The sequence below is a fragment of the Solanum lycopersicum genome, chromosome 1 (genome assembly GCF_036512215.1).
Source record: "Solanum lycopersicum chromosome 1, SLM_r2.1".
NCBI lineage: Eukaryota > Viridiplantae > Streptophyta > Magnoliopsida > Solanales > Solanaceae > Solanum > Solanum lycopersicum.
In genome coordinates this window covers 93,169,947-93,186,112 of record NC_090800.1, presented here as the reverse complement: position 1 = coordinate 93,186,112, position 16,166 = coordinate 93,169,947, and the positions used below count along the sequence as shown (strand labels likewise).

At 32.7% G+C, this 16,166-nt stretch overlaps 2 protein-coding genes across 3 annotated transcripts; one reads left to right on the top strand and one right to left on the bottom strand.

The window, feature by feature from the left end:
- The first annotated feature begins 7,246 nt into the window (after positions 1-7,246).
- LOC101264380 (B-box zinc finger protein 19) lies at positions 7,247-12,225 on the top strand. 2 transcript variants are annotated; one of them, XM_004230904.3, is made up of 6 exons: positions 7,247-7,887; positions 9,463-9,559; positions 9,661-9,776; positions 9,871-10,113; positions 10,193-10,287; positions 11,761-12,225. In XM_004230904.3, exons 1-5 carry the CDS (start codon positions 7,795-7,797, stop codon positions 10,280-10,282), a joined length of 639 nt encoding a protein of 212 aa, XP_004230952.1. In that variant the 5' UTR covers positions 7,247-7,794; the 3' UTR covers positions 10,283-10,287; positions 11,761-12,225. The 2 variants fall into 2 exon arrangements, with proteins under 2 accessions (XP_004230952.1, XP_010315332.1); XM_010317030.4 differs by lacking the exon at positions 11,761-12,225 and adding an exon at positions 10,538-11,008 and having other exon boundaries at positions 7,248-7,887.
- Positions 12,226-13,141: 916 nt separating this feature from the next.
- On the bottom strand, positions 13,142-15,752 carry FBA1 (fructose-bisphosphate aldolase 1). The gene is made up of 5 exons (NM_001346974.1): positions 15,488-15,752; positions 15,002-15,271; positions 14,604-14,713; positions 13,992-14,352; positions 13,142-13,712 (listed from the first exon to the last, which is right to left on the bottom strand). Exons 1-5 carry the CDS (start codon positions 15,659-15,661, stop codon positions 13,434-13,436), a joined length of 1,194 nt encoding a protein of 397 aa, NP_001333903.1. The 5' UTR covers positions 15,662-15,752; the 3' UTR covers positions 13,142-13,433.
- Positions 15,753-16,166: the final 414 nt, after the last annotated feature.

The following is a 16,166-nucleotide window of genomic DNA, read 5'->3' as shown; positions in this document are numbered from 1 at the left end:
TTATGATTATTTTTTTAAGAGATCTGAAAAAAACATTTCCTTTTATTTAATTGGACATTAATCAAAAAAATTGTTTTTCTTATCTTCTTCATATTAGGTGTGTTTGATATGGATAGTTTTCTTATTGATCAAAATTTTAGAAATTTTTTTAGAAAAATAAAATTCTTGAAATTGAGATCAAAGACAGTCATTTTGACCCTTTAACATATCATATTTTCACCTCATCCCCTTGCGCCCAATCAACATTCCTTTTTTCCGCTCTTATTTTTTATCGTATTTATTTAAATTATATATACATATATATTTTTTTAAAGAAATTTTAATGATAACTTTTAAGAAATTTGGCTTGACTAAGCATTCCCACCGGGTAAACATTTTGAACTTACATGGTTGGCGTGACTTTCTTCCTTTCGGCCTAAAAGGAATACTTGGCCCAATCAACCACTTTCAGATTAAAATAAATTTTACTTGGTACAAAATTTAAAATTTTAAAAAAATTAAATTTTATGATGTTAACTCAAAGATTTATAAACATATATCAAAATATCTTTTTAAATTTATTATCTTAATTATGTCACGAAATTAAAAATTAAAACAGACCGAGACTAATTACCACATTAATTTCTAGCAGATAATTTTTTTCAAATACTTATTATTAAAAAAATGAAATTAAGGTGATTGTTAAATTTAATAGTAGTTCTAAGAGTTCAAAGTGTCAGTAGTAACATATGAGACTGACATATGGATATAACTTTCAGATGTAATAATAATTTTCTTTGAGAAATCTAAAATGAGAAATATATTATTTTATTATTTAGAATAAGAGAAAAAGGTAATTCGATTCATCATGAAAATTGAAAGGTAAACCAAAGAAAAAGAAGTTACAGAAAAAAGTTGAAATGAGTAGTCATGGCCCTTGTCGGTTGAAGCAACTTCCATACACTTTCAAAAATAACTGCTTCTCCCCATTTTATTAGTACGTGATTGGGATTTAAATATTAAGTGTTAAATTAAAAAAAAATGCTTAGGTTTGTATATTTATTTTTAATTAACTATAACGTATAACTGTAAAAGATATAAATATCATGTCACAAGAGTTAGAAATTCTAATTTTAAATTTCCGTGTTATTATTATTACAAAAAATATTTCTCGTAGTTAATTAAATACAGTGAAAAATATTATGTATCAAAACCACAATTGAGTAAATTACACAAAACAAACTCTTAACAATTTAAATTTTTAAATGAATTCATATTATAAAATTACATTAGTCGTATCTCATATAATGATAATTCAGTTGTTGCCAGGAGGAAAAGAAAAAAAAAACAAGGCCTTTAATTTGTTTCCATTTCCCAAAAGTGGATCAAATCTGTAATTAAAATGTTAATAACTTGCTGAGATTTAGCTGAAAGGAGTTGGTTAATATAATGTCAAACCCGGCATTCACGCATCAGTGATTGCTTCAGCTGTCTAGTTATTCAGTACAGCTTTGCGGTGTTTATTCTTCTCCCTATCCGACTAATATAGATTCACATAATAAAATTTATAACGATATAAAACGTTTTTATAAATAAATTTATGTCTAAAACTTAAATTTTAAAATCTATAAATTAAGAATTTATCACTTTATCATAATACTTATTATTATCTTGATTCAAAAAATAAATATAGTTATTATTTATTATTAAAGATTATACATAGTTGAAAAGTAAAAGAGATAGCAGATGAAAAGGGCATAGTTCACATGGTTTAATAATTATGAAGATGCTCGATTTATCGTGACACCCACCGCAATTTTCTCATTCTTTGAAGTACAACTAAAGTTTATATATTACAGTCATATTGTAAAAAGCAGTAATTTCAATTTGCAGATAACTTAATTTAATAATGTTAGTTGATATTGATAACTTTAAATAACTAAATCATGATGACATGTGAAATTACTGTTTGTATAAAAGAAAAACTATTACTCTATTATTATAATTTAGATCCCATTTCTTATGAGGGTTTTACCTTTTATTACTACTAACATTTAAAAACAAAATTATATACATTACTTAATAATATTCCCTTAAGACTCATTTTATTATGTCATGAACTCGTGTTATTTGATTGTGCATGAAATAATATTAGTGAAATGTAAGATAATATGACTTTTTTGTACTTAACTTCATTTATCAATCAGACCTTTATATTCACCATTTTGTTAACTGAATTTTTAAGAAAAAATTATCCAACCAAATACGAATGTAATACAAATAAGTACACGTGAAATTTCATGTGGTTTTCTAATGACACACAAAAAAACATTAAATATAAAATACTCTTTTAATTTAATATTAAGGAATTAAGTGACACGTAAGAAATTGCTACAAAGTTCCTCTGTTTTGACAGTTTCAAATTTCTACAAAAGTAAATATAAGGACTCTTTTCAATTTACTCACATTTTGGTGAAATTGGTTATCGTTCACCAGAAACCATCTAATAAAAAGATTCTTATTAATGTTTTTTAGTTAAATTGGAAATGTCAGAAATGATATTAATGAGTACTATTTATTTATTTATTCCATTGCCCCCACCAACCGCACCATTTGAAGACCAACAACAAAATAAGTATATATTATCTACCTTCTTAAATTTTCCTATAATTTGAACGTAGATAACTTTTTTGAACTTGGGCGTGTTGGGTACTAATTAAGGAAGATGTGTTTTACGATAAATATAATATTTTTAAATATAAGTAATTATTTTTTTATTTGGTAGATAAGCAAAAATATCAGTTAAAAAATATTTTTCTTCATATTAAATATATTTATGATTTAAACAAATATTAAAAGAGACTAAAGATGAATGAAGATGAGGTGTGTTGAAAGATAAGTCAGCAACGACTATCATGGAATGTCATCAACTTATTTTTCCTTTATTTTTATTAAAAAAAATTATTTTCTCATTTACAATAAAACTAATTTTCTAGATGAAATTTTTTTAAAAAGAATTTTTTCTCTATACCACACTCACTCTTTATCTTTTCAAATGCCATGATTAATCCCTCGACCCTCGAAACACAAATTGAGATAATCAACTTACTTTTTTCCATAGTCAAATTAAACCTTGAAAGGTTTTGTCATAGCTTATAATTATGAAAAAGAAAAAGTAAATTATATTACCAATGTTTTTTAGCTTACAATAGTACGTTACTTGTCAATTTTATCAATATCAATAATATATACTAAAGATTTATACGTTAACTTTTTATATAAAAAGTATTCTTATCGTGGAAATATTTCTTTAAAGTTGCATATATGGAATTATAACTTTGAAGATAAAAAAGATTAAGCCCTTCTCTTCCTTAACTAACTAGTTGTTCTTTTTTATTTCAACATCGTGCTCCTTAATTAAGCATCTTATTATAATTGGGTAGTTCAATTTACCATTTTTATAATTTCAAATGAAGCTTAGAAAACTCGTTTAAATAAAAACCAAACAATAACATCAATGAAACTTGTTTATGGTTTAATTGCAAAGATCATTAGTGTTAGGTTCATTTAAGGCTACCACGTTAGGAACGTTTCTTACATGTTGAACTAATTAATAAATCTATGTCTGTTGGTGGTTGCTTAAATAGAGTCTAACGTAATTTGATTAGGTGGATAAGTTGTTAATTAGTATTATTTGGTAAATAATTTAGAAATACGAACAAAGTCCTCTCCTTTCCCCTCTTGCCTTTAAATGACGGAGAAAGTCAAGTTCAAATTCATTTAAATGCTTTATTTGTTTTAATTTGTTTGTCCTAATATATTTGTAGTTCATTTTAAAAGGGAAAGTTTTTTTTCCCTCTTTTTGATAACTATTTAATTAAAATATTCTACATGACATATTTAAGGTGACAAGAATAAAATGACATTTTTTATACATTTTTATATTAATCAAGATCACAAAAAGATTAAAAGTTTTTTTTCTTACTTTCTTAGAAAAAATTATCAAGTTAAAAATAACAATTAAATTAAAATATTCCGTTAGTTATTATGAACAATTTGTACCTACATGTTATATGGAGGAGAGAGACAAGTGAGATCGAGAGAGGCGAGGGGGAGAGGGAAGAGAGTGGGAGAGAGATTAAATTGTATACGTATATAATTGTATATTATACATATGTATTTGTATATATGGAAAGCAAGATCGATAGAGGGAGGAGAGAGGGCAGAGAGTGGGAGACAGGTAAAGTATATATGTATATAGGTTAAATAATTGTATATTATGCATATGTATTTGTATATCCTGACGAATTATACATATACAAACGTGACTAATCATACAAACTCAAAGTCAGCCCACGTAATTAATGTATAATGTTAGTCGCAAGTGATAATTATAGCAAACTATAGCTATAATAAGTAATTAAATAATATAAATTTGTTTAATCGCATAATTTTTTCAATTTAATATTTATAGAGTCCATGAAAAGATAATCAAGTCGAGAGACGTCGACGGAGCTTTGAAAGAATTAAATGGACCAATTTATTTGGGCCATAGCAAAGTATGCTTGAGAAGGTCTAGCCCATTGCTGTACCGTATCCTATATTAGCAGGTACAAATAAGGAAACCAACCAAAATCTCAAGTCAATTGATGTAATTAATTCAACTTTTTTTAAAAAAACAATTTTTTTTTTTGTTATAAAATTTCCTTTAGGTTAGCTGATTAAAAGTAGTCGATAAGTAGCAATTAGTAATTACAGAAAAACATGGAAATTAATATGAATAATTACTTTGCAAAATTTAAATGAATAAGTAAAAATGAACGAACAGAACATGATACTTGATTATTTCAAATCCTACTTTAAATTATTTTAAAAAACTTTGACAGACCCGTAACTATATTTTAAACGTAGTTATTATATATTTTAGTGGATGACATATTAATTACTAGTAAACCATCCAACATAATTGAAACATGTGTTGGAAATCTAAAGATGGATAGTAGAAGATGTTGGAAGTAATGTCATCACCATAATTTGGTAGAGTGGAGTCATTCATAAAAAAATTATCATGAAAAAATAATGGCATTAAAGATGTAACCTAATTATCGATATATAAAAAAAAATACTTCATAAGAGATGCAAATTTCAATAGAAAATAAATACACTTAATTAGTTAGTAATTTCTTTTCATTTGTTTAAGTTTCGATTAATATAATTAACTAATATTTATATTAACAATTAAAATTAAACTGACTCAAACATCATAATTAAACGTAAATGAAAAGATGGGACCCGAAAGAGAAAGGAATTAGTGGATGAAAATAAAGGAAGAGGACTTTAGAAGTATGTGGCTAAAAATTGTTGTTTTGATCCTACTTTGTAAATTAGGACAATCTTGTGTATCAATAAAATCTTCAACAGCCACACCCTTGTTGATTCTCACGTGTCCAATGACCATGGCCCATCTTATTGGATTACTTGTGGACCTCATTTTTATCTACTTTTTATTTCAAATCCTCTTACCCACCAAACTCAAAATAGATACTCCTTTATTTTATATGAATTAATTTAATTTAATATAAAATTTATATATGAAGAATTTTTTTTTTGAAATTTATAATTGAAATAAGTAATGGATTATAGATATTTGTGTGTTCATAAATCATTAGTAACATTAAACTGTTATTTAATATAAAAATATATTATTCTTTTTGGGACTGATTAAAAAGAAAGTAAGTCATATAAAAAAGTTTTTTTTTTAATTTTGTGGTTTAAATTTCAAGAAATGTCAAATATATCAAAATACTCATTAATCTTATATTCTTAAATATGTCATGTGAAAAATTTAAAATTAATGAACCGCTAAAACAGAGAAAATGATCATTTTTTTTTAAAAACGGACGAAGAAAGAAGCATGTGTCAATAAGATTTTAACGGACCAATGTAAAAAGAAGTCTTTTGGGGGGCAAAGTCAAGAGGCTAAATACACTTGATTACATTTGAAGCCTTCAATAAATTTTTTTATAGTTACTTATTTACAATATGTTAGAGCAATTGGATAGTGTAAAACTTACAATATGTTAGAGCAAATATGTTCTATTGTAATTTTCTTTCATCCAAAAGATGAAACAAGTAATTGGTGGTGTGTATGATAATTGTCATTTCTAGGATAAAAAAGTAATATAATTGACATTTCAAATGTAGAACTATTGCCATCATTTCATTTATGAAATTTGTATTAGCCTTTCATATCATAGAAAATATAACAAAAGGCTAGGGTAGTGTGGGGGCAGGACAAGAGGAATAAGAAGGTTATAGGGGGGGGGGGGGGAATGGATTGTGTTGGCAAAGTCACAATGGCAACTTAAAACAAGGCCAAAGTAAGGGCCTAAAAGATTGTGGGGAGGGTTTATTTGATTTTGTCATCAAGATTAGCAATTTGAATTTTAATGTAGTATAACATATTGTCTAAAGAGGCCATTTTTCATTTCTTTAAAGGGGTTTAGTGGAAATTATAATTATCAACACCAAAAAAATAAATAAATATTGTTTTATCTTTCTCTACTTGCTAATATTTCAATTTTATAATACATCAAGTAAAAAAAAAAAAGAATGACATCCAAAAGACGACAACTAAACTATGTTGGTTTACAACTTGATTATTTTATTTTTTAATAACATATTTCAACTATTTCACCACATAATTGACATCTCTTTTAACACGTATATCAAATAATTTTTCTCAATTAAGGTTGAAGAAATCACCTAAAGTATTCTTGTTTGTATTATCAAAGCGAGTAACACTAATATTTAGATACATACCAACACTGGTATTAGATACATACCTCTGCGAGGCTTAAGCTGAAAAATCGATCTAAAGTGTTTTGGCTAATATCATCAAGTCCATGAAACTTGCTAACTGGTCGTAGCAAAATCAGTATTTTTATTTTTTGTAGTGATATTGTTCGGATCGACTTGTACAAAAACTCAATTATTTTATCAGACAACTACTACCTCTCACCAACGCCACCAATACTAATAAGTATCTCTATTAAGCTTAAGCCAAAGACACGGCCTAAATTATTCTTGACTATATCAAACAATGAAACCATTTAATTATACAAAACACAATCAATATTTTAACTTTTTGTAACTATATTGTTCGGATCAACTTTCACCAATATTCAATTATTTTATCAAACAATCACTTCCTCCCACCAGAACCACCAACCAATACTATATAAGTAGCTCCGTAAAGCTTACACCAAAGAAGTGACCTAGATGTTCTTGGCTATGCCATAAAAATTTCAAAACCATGTAACATGATAATTGGTCGCAACATCATCTGCGTGCCAAAACAACAAAAACCAAAACAAACCACTTAACATGCTAATTTGGCAACATAATGGATAAAAAAGGCAATTTAGACAAGAAAATAGGAACATTAGAGCTTGAAGACTCAAATTATATATATTGTTGCGTCTCTTTGTGTGGGTCTGTCTCACTGTTGATCCCATTTGTCCTCCACGCTTTCTTTTTTTCTCCTCTCTTTCCTCATTCAGCATTCTTCTTCTTTTCTTAGCACAGCTCGACCACTTCTTCTTTTCTTGTCAAGACCCCAAGATTCCCTTTTTGTCTCTTTATTTTAACTCTTCCTCTATCTTTGGCAAAAAAAACTAAAACTTTATTTCATACAGATTTGTGGGTGTTCTTTGTTTTTGTTAAATCGACAGTATGATGAGTGAATCAATGGCCTGAAGTGGATTCTTGAAAAATGAGTAAAGGAAATTGAAGAGTGAAAATATAGAAACAAATATGAGAACCCTTTGTGATGTTTGTGAAAGTGCTGCGGCAATACTTTTCTGTGCTGCTGATGAGGCTGCTCTCTGCCGTTCTTGTGACGAAAAGGTATTTGTCGAATTCCAATTTTTCAGTGTAACTCGATTTCTTGGTTCTTGATAGAGAATAAGTTGTCTAAATCTTGGGTTACTGATGGATGTTGTTTATGTTAAAAGAGTGTCCGTTTGTTGTTGTACTATGATATCTTGAATTGGTTGGTTCATTATCTTAGTATTTGCCTTATTCATGTAGTTTCTTGATTTTGATATATGTTACCATTCATGTAGTTTCTTGCTTTTGACGTATGTTGCCATCTCTGTTTTGGCTATAGCATTGATTTGTTGTTGTTATTGTTCCTTGTCAGGATGTTCTGTACTGTTTTCCTTATTAATTGCCGTATTTTCATTACTGCCATTTCTCTCCATAACTACTTGATTTGCTGCACTTGAGCTGGGGTCTTTCAAATACAGTTTCTCTACCTCCACAAGTTAGCAACAAGATCTGGATACTCGCTGTACTCCTGTGACCCTAGTTGTGGGATTTCATTGGGTATGTTGTTGTTTGTTGTATACAAACTATCTAACTAAAGGGATGAAATTATCTTCTTTGAGGTCCATTATGTTGGTTTCCACTTTGTTGTGCAGAGAGGGATCTAGGATTTTTAGATACTTTACATCTTCCACTGATGTAGTGCATATGGTGGTCTATGTTTCTTTCTTTGTACTTACTACTTATACTATGCCTTCTCTTCTAGAGTATATAATTCAATGCAATCCCTTTTGGTACTGCACCTTCTGAAATTCCACATCCACACTCTTGATCAACCTGAATGGACTAGATGCCTTATTTTTGTTTGATAAAGGTGACGTCCAGCCCATCTCCTCACTCGATTATTCCACTAAGTACCTCCTATCTCCCACCAATATAGGTAACATTACTCTCCTCCCCAAAGCTTAGGCAAGGTGAGAAGAAATCATTAGATTCTGTTGTCTCTATGATTTTAACTGTGGTTTCTGATGGTTTTCATTGACCGCTAAACCACACCCTTGGGTGCTAATGGACTATTAAGGCTTTCTTTGGAATTATTCTCTTCATAACACCTTTATCTAGTTAGGCTTATATATTCTGATGCGTGTTGGAAACTTCTCCATATCCAGCATTTGCTCATTCACGCCTCGTCTCACCTATATTTACTTCCCTTGTCTGATCTTCCAAGGAACTACTAGTGTTTGAGAACACAAAAATGATATACATGTTGCAGGATAGAAGAACATTCACTTGTAAGGAATTAATTTGGTAAAATATAATCTTCTGTCACATTTGGTTAGTACCTGCTTCTTCACAATTGTAACTCACTAGTTTTAATTCATCTATTTTCTACTGAAAGAAATTCACGGTCCTTGATATATCTGATATTAGGTCCATATGTTCTGTCACATTTGTTTGGGATCTGCTTGTTCACTTTTGTGACACAAATTTTAATTCATCTGCTTTCTACTGAAAGAAATTCACGGTCCTTGTTATATCTGATATTAGGTCCATATGTTCTGTCACATTTGGTTGGTATTCACTTTTGTGACTCACAAGTTTTAATTCATCTGTTTTCTACTGAAGAAATTCACGGTCCTTAATATCTGATATTAGGTACATTTGTGCAACAAGCTTGCAAGTCGACATGTAAGAGTTGGGCTAGCTGACCCCAGTAAAATCCAGCGTTGCGACATATGCGAAAATGCACCTGGTATGTAGCTTCATTTCTTCTCTTTCCTCATCCTGTTTCTTTTGGCCAAGATGGCTACATTATATGAAGTTTTTGCTTCTTTGCTGGATACATGTATGTAGCTTTCTTTTATTGTGAGATCGATGGAAGTTCCCTTTGTTTGCAATGTGATATGATTGTCCATGTTGGAGGTAAACGAACCCATGGAAGATATCTCCTTATAAGGCAGAGGATTGAGGTTTGTAAATTCATGCTAAGACAAGCCCTGCTTCAAGTTCTTCTTGCGTTTAGGGAAGAGTCTATTTTATTTCTTCTTTTATGTCCTTCTGTAGTTTCCGGGGGATAAATTGGGCCCTTCAAATGAGCAAGGATTGCCATCTACTGAACAAGGTGATGTAAGGAGGGAGACTGCACAGCCCTTTAAACTCCCTATGATAGACAATCACCAACCAAACAGGGAGACTGCTATGACAGCAGTAGAAAATAACGTGAATAATAGCGTAAAAGTGGAGAATGAGTTGATTGACCTTAACTCCAGACCTCAAAGGATGCATGGTCAAACGTCAAATAATCAGGTATCTACTCAAATTGGTAGTACTATCTCAGTCACTTTGTTCAGCTATTGGTCTCCAGTAATTATAAAATTTAATGCAGGAACAAGTAATGGACATGCTTGGTGGTAGCAATCATGAGTCTGTCGGCGTGGTTCCTGATGGGCCCTTCAAAAGAGAACCAGAGAAGTGATCAAGGTATGTACTCTACTGAGTGAATTTGAGTTTGTAATGCCCTTCTATCAACTTTGTCAAAGTCTTGGAGTATCTTGAATAGTACTATTAATTTTTTGCCATTACAAATTACAATGTGCATGTACATATGCAATATTCTATTCAGTCAGACATTTTATGGGTTGTGACACCTTTTTCCATTAAGAGTGTATATAAGCAATGAAAGAATGATTGTCACTTTCTGCAAAAGGATCTGTGCTGTACTTAATTGCAGATTCTGAAGAAGTATTTAAGGACGTTTAGGTGCGCTTCAAGGTGGCTGGGTTAAAAAAAGGTACTTGAGAGGCATTTGAACCTTTTCGGCTGAGATGTGTTGTCACTGCAATTTCTCTTGAGTGCCTCGCTGCTGCTAAGCAGTTACATGATGAGGATAACAAGTTTAACAAAAAGAAGAGGAATAAACCATTTTCAGCAAGGAAGAAATTGAAGAATCGGTGAGATCAAAATATCTCATTTCTGGAGAAGCTGGAAGGGGATATAGAGCAGGAATGGGAGAAGAAGGATTGCCTTCCCAACTATTTCAATTTTATGGATTTAGTGGTAGTGGAAATAAACTACATACATGAATTGTACTTCGGCAGTTTTGAATTAGACTGAAAACAAATTTATTTTGGTTCTATAAACCAATAAAGGAAGGTAACAGACGTAAAAATGTTGTTCATGCATCAAAGAGGATCATTTATCATTTTGTTTTTTGATGGGGTACTTATAAAGAATTGAGTTATGCAGAATGCACGAAGGCACTTAGTAGAATGAGTTCTCTCTTTTAAGACAACTGATAATGATAGGATATTTAGTACAACAATAAGATACCCAATGTGATCCCACAAGTGTGGTCTGTGGATGGTAGAGTGTACACCGACCTTAAACCTGATCTTGTGAGGTATAGGCGTTGTTTTGGATAGACCCTCGCTTCAAGAAAAACATTGCAAGGCTGATAGGATGTTTTGTAAGAGAGAAATGCTTTCTAGGTATGCAGGAATAGTGAAGACACTTAATACAACAAATCAAACAGTGCATAAGAAATAAGCTCAGCATAACTAGTATACACCTACCCTATCCAGCTCTATTCTTATACACCCTACTAAAGAACCCTAATAGAGTTGTAAAAGCAGTAAGATAGTGAATTGGGTGCTAGATTTTCATCTTGAGCTGGGTACCGAATATGTACTTTAAAGTGTAACATATCAGTAAAATATCTAGCTTGAACTGTTCAGTTCTACGATGTTCATGGTCAATTTTGCAGCACTCATGTTCATTGTATGCAATACATGTTCTTTGACTATGTATGTAAAATATAACAAAGCAAAACTTTGAAGATGTCTAAGTTTGAACTCGTGGAATTGTACTTGATAAATACTGCTCAGTTTATAAGGCTTGTAAGCATAACTTTCTATCTCTCTCGCATGCTTATCGTTTCCCTTTTTTGAAGTGTAGATGTGAGCTGCTGCCATTCCAAATTTCAAACTTGAATTATGAATTGGAGTTGCCGGCCCCAGCTGAGTTCTATGCAATGTCAAAGCTTTAAGAGAAGCTTTTGAACTAGCCGGGACCAAGTTGAGGTATTTCTTGAGTGAAGAGCTCTCTGAAGTTCATTATTCAACCACTTCATGCATATACTTTGAGAAGAGGATCAGAAAGAAATTCTGCCATCTCGCTTTGGAGAGAGGATAAGGCTGCAGTCACCACATTTGCCTCTGTAATTTTCTGTAATGAGTAATGAGAAAAAACAATCTCTACAGATTCAAGATGAACTGTATAGCAGTGACATTCATTTATTGTTGTTTTTATTCATCAAATTTCCACCATTACTATTGTAATTCATCTGGTTTGAATTCTGTTAAACTTTATAATCATTCAAGGTTGACACAAACTACTGGGGAGTAAAACCCCAGTACCAAACATGTTGAGTCCGATTCGGTTTAACCAAGCAGAAGACTGCTCTGGAATCTTATGACTGGCATTTCCAGGACTGGATTCAACATTTTCTTCTCTTGGATGATATCATCTATGAGATTAACTCTAGGTGATCTTGTGGATTCTGTAACCAGGTTTCGAGTTTGAGTCCTTGGTATGGAAACATTCTTTGTTAAGGAGCGCTTTTTCCATTAATAAGCACAAAGTATCACGCCAGTGGGATCGGGATATCGACATGCAACCCGGTTCAGATTTCCTGGAACACTGCCTCAACAGTAAGAAGCTCTACAGTATTTCCTTCTAATCTTTATAGATTGATCTTGGAGCTAAGGTAAAGTTGTCTTTGTGTGGTTGTCACGGGCTCGAGCCATAAAAGCAACCACTACTACTTACAGTAGGGCAGGTTGTCTGCATTACACCCCCTGGGGTGCCGCTGTTATGATATTATTGCAAGGAATGCCCTTGAGTCCCACATTGGTTAAATGGGGAGCCGATGTGGGGCGTATATTGCATCGGGCTCTCCCACCCAACCTCAATTAGCTAGCTTATAGGGTGTGGTTCTAGTGAGGTTGTATCAAAGATTACAGGTCTTCAAGAATGAAGACCACAACTACTGCATATATCGATGTAGTTTTGTAGAAGGGATCTTACTTCCTAACTTGCTAATTTTTCAAAATGTACATAAAAAGTACTGAAGTCCTTAAACAGAGTGATATAGACGGTGAGTATTCATATAGTCGATCCGAGCTAGCCTGGGATGAAATCGTAGTAGTTGTTGTTGTATGGTAAAAATGTCTTTCGGTGCAGGGGATCAAGATATATTTAGCCTCCTTGGATAAAAGAATAGAATCTATCATCTATTGGTAACAAGTATTGCTTTTAAAATGTCTGAAAACCATATGCTCACAATAAGTAATTTTCATTATTCAGTATGCATAATAAAACAAAGAGCTGGTTTATAATTTCATAAAGCAACACTAACTAGTCTCAATCAGCAAGAAAGTTTATTAAAGTTGTTAAAAAAAAAAGTGCAGGTAATCAAATGAACAAAAATACTCTTCTCTATGGCTTTACTAATTGCATAACTTAGTAGTATGAGATAATTCATCATTTCTCTGCTTCACTATGAACCATTCAGCTCATAATCTTTGTTTTTTTTGCCCCTATTCTTCAAGACTTCAGTGCCTAATAACTTAGTAGACATAGCCCTTTACAAACATTCCTTGTTTAGCTTCATCGGATTCACCCTCACCGGTGTACTTTCCGAGCTGAGCAAGAGAGTTCGCTTTGGCCCTGACAAGTAAAGTATCCTGAGCAGCCTTCACATTCTCAGGTTGTCCTCCCCATGTCTTCAAGCAAGTGTTCTGAAGAGCCCTTGCGTAAGAGAACGACACGTGCCACGGGTTTGGAGCTTGGTTCATGGCATTCAAATTCAATGTAGCCTCAACTTCTGATTGCCCACCAGACAAGAACTGCTCACAACCCAACAATATTGAATCAATTAGCATAAGGTATGTACTTTCACTTATTCATCTACCCCTAGCAATGGACTAACAATTCATATTCTATATGTTGGGAAAGTAAAGTTACTATAAACTTCTTATTTTACCCTTAATGTCATGCTCTTATAGCCTGTTAGAATGTTCAAGACCTAAGTTTTAAAGGTGCTTCTGATATGTGGCAAAAATTTTCTTTCTTAAACTTTGTGCTTAATCAGACGGTCATTTAAAATGAAACGGAGAGAAACTTGCCATGATTCCAGGGACAGCTGGGGGAATCCTCCTCTTGAGGAGACTGAGAGTATAGTCTGCGACCTGCTGAGGAGTGGCCCTGTCTTTGCATTCAGCACCAGGAGTAACCATGCTTGGTTTCAAGAGGATACCCTCAAACATGACATTGTTCTCAGCCAAGTAGAAGAAGACTTCAGCCCAGACCTTCTGTGCTACCTCAAAAGTCCTGTCAATGCCGTGTTCACCGTCCAACAAGATCTCTGGCTCCACAATTGGGACCAAACCATTGTCCTGAGAAATGGCAGCGTAGCGAGCCAAGCCCCATGCTGCTTCCTTGACAGCCAATGCAGATGGTCCGTTGGGAATGCTCACCACGGTACGCCTATAAGTTACCATAATTTTAGCATTAATCTTAACATGGGTCGGGTATATGAATCTTCACTGACTTGTCGCTCTATTTTAATTCATCTCATTACCAATATTGTGCAAAAGGAGGATAGATTAGCATATAAACTTCTAACATGATGAAAAAGACCTTTTAAAACAACTATTTGGTATAGTCCATATAAATTTTTTCTTCTTCCGCTGTGCATTATGAGAAAATAACAAAGTGAATTAGGACTCCAAATGTACCATTTGGCGAAACGTGCTCCCTGTTGGTAGTATGCAGCAGAGCGCGAGGCAAGTCCATCAAGACCTTGACACCATGACTCATCATTTGAACCAGCAAGGGGAACCAAACCCTGTGAACAGATATAATGATTAGGAGATTGACAGAAATCTCATTTCAGTATAACTTGTTCTTGTTAAACAGTTACAATCCTGCCTTTCCTCTTCTATCGTTAGTATAACCACATATATGACCAAGCAAGTTGGGGTCGGTTATACAAATCCTTACTGATCATGTCATTCCATTTAAGTTTCTGCTCAGACCAATATTATACAAAATAAAAGTTCGCTATATTTTTTCACCAGCAACAATAACTCTTTACTATTGTCCTTTTTCAAGTTGTGGGTGCAGGTTAATATACCTTGTCAACTTTGATACCAGGAACAATGTTTTGCTCAATAAGAACATCAACTATTTTGCGTCCATCCACGGTAGACTGGTAGAGGGTCTCCTCAAAAAGAATAGCACCAGAGATGTACTGTCCAAGGCCTGGAGCTGACACCAGCAAGGTACGGTACGCTTGGCGGTTAGCCTCAGTGTTTTCCAAACCAATGGAAGCCAAACGCTTTCCACAAGTGGCATTCGACTCATCCATGGCTAAAATTCCACGGCCTGGTGATGCAACAGTTTTCTACAAATAACAAACACTTTATTGTTAGCAACAAAAATTTGTTCGGTACACTAATTCATAGCTAAGAGTTTTAAGTTATACACAGTAACAGTGTAAATTTTTTTTGTACTATCATAAAATTCATAGTGATGCACATTTGCGTGACAGATGACTGATTGATGCATAAAATTTAATCTTACAGTACACAAAACATGAACTCGTTAAACTAAAACTTACAGCGGTTTTAATGAGCTCATCAGCATAAGAGGAAGCTGCGCGGACAGTAAGAGAAGTAGCATTGGTGGGATGACAACGGACCACTGAGACAGAAGGCTGACGAAGGCTTTGCCCCTTTAAAAACTCAGATTTGTCAAGAACTGGGGATGACTTTAGTAGAGATGCTGAGGCCATTTTCTTTTTCTTTACTTCAAATTTTTTCCTCTCTACAAGAAATCTCCTTATCTCTCAGCACAATCTATTCTCAGTGTCACTCTTTGCCACACAAATTTCTCAAGCAGAGTGCTAAAATTTATAACTGCGCTAAAGTGTAATTGAAGATGTATCATTTGAGGTGGTTATGAGCCAACCAATGACTTTTTGACATGTAATTTTGATTATTTTGTCTACTTGGCACATTGTACAAGTTGTTGATTTAGATGGAATTATTGTAATGGTAGACAAACGTGAGGCTCTGATTAGCAATCCTACCTTGAGTGGCTTGGTAACATTTCCTTTTTGTTTTGGTTATCCCTAGGTGATCAGTGGTCATGGTTCAGTTCCAGGATTGGGTTTGACAGTGACTTTCAAATATTTCTAACAATTCTTTTTTAATAATAATAGTGTCCAAACCAAATTGCGCGCACCTCATATAATCCAGGATACCTCCAAAATTTGTAAATGAAAAATATATCTAACT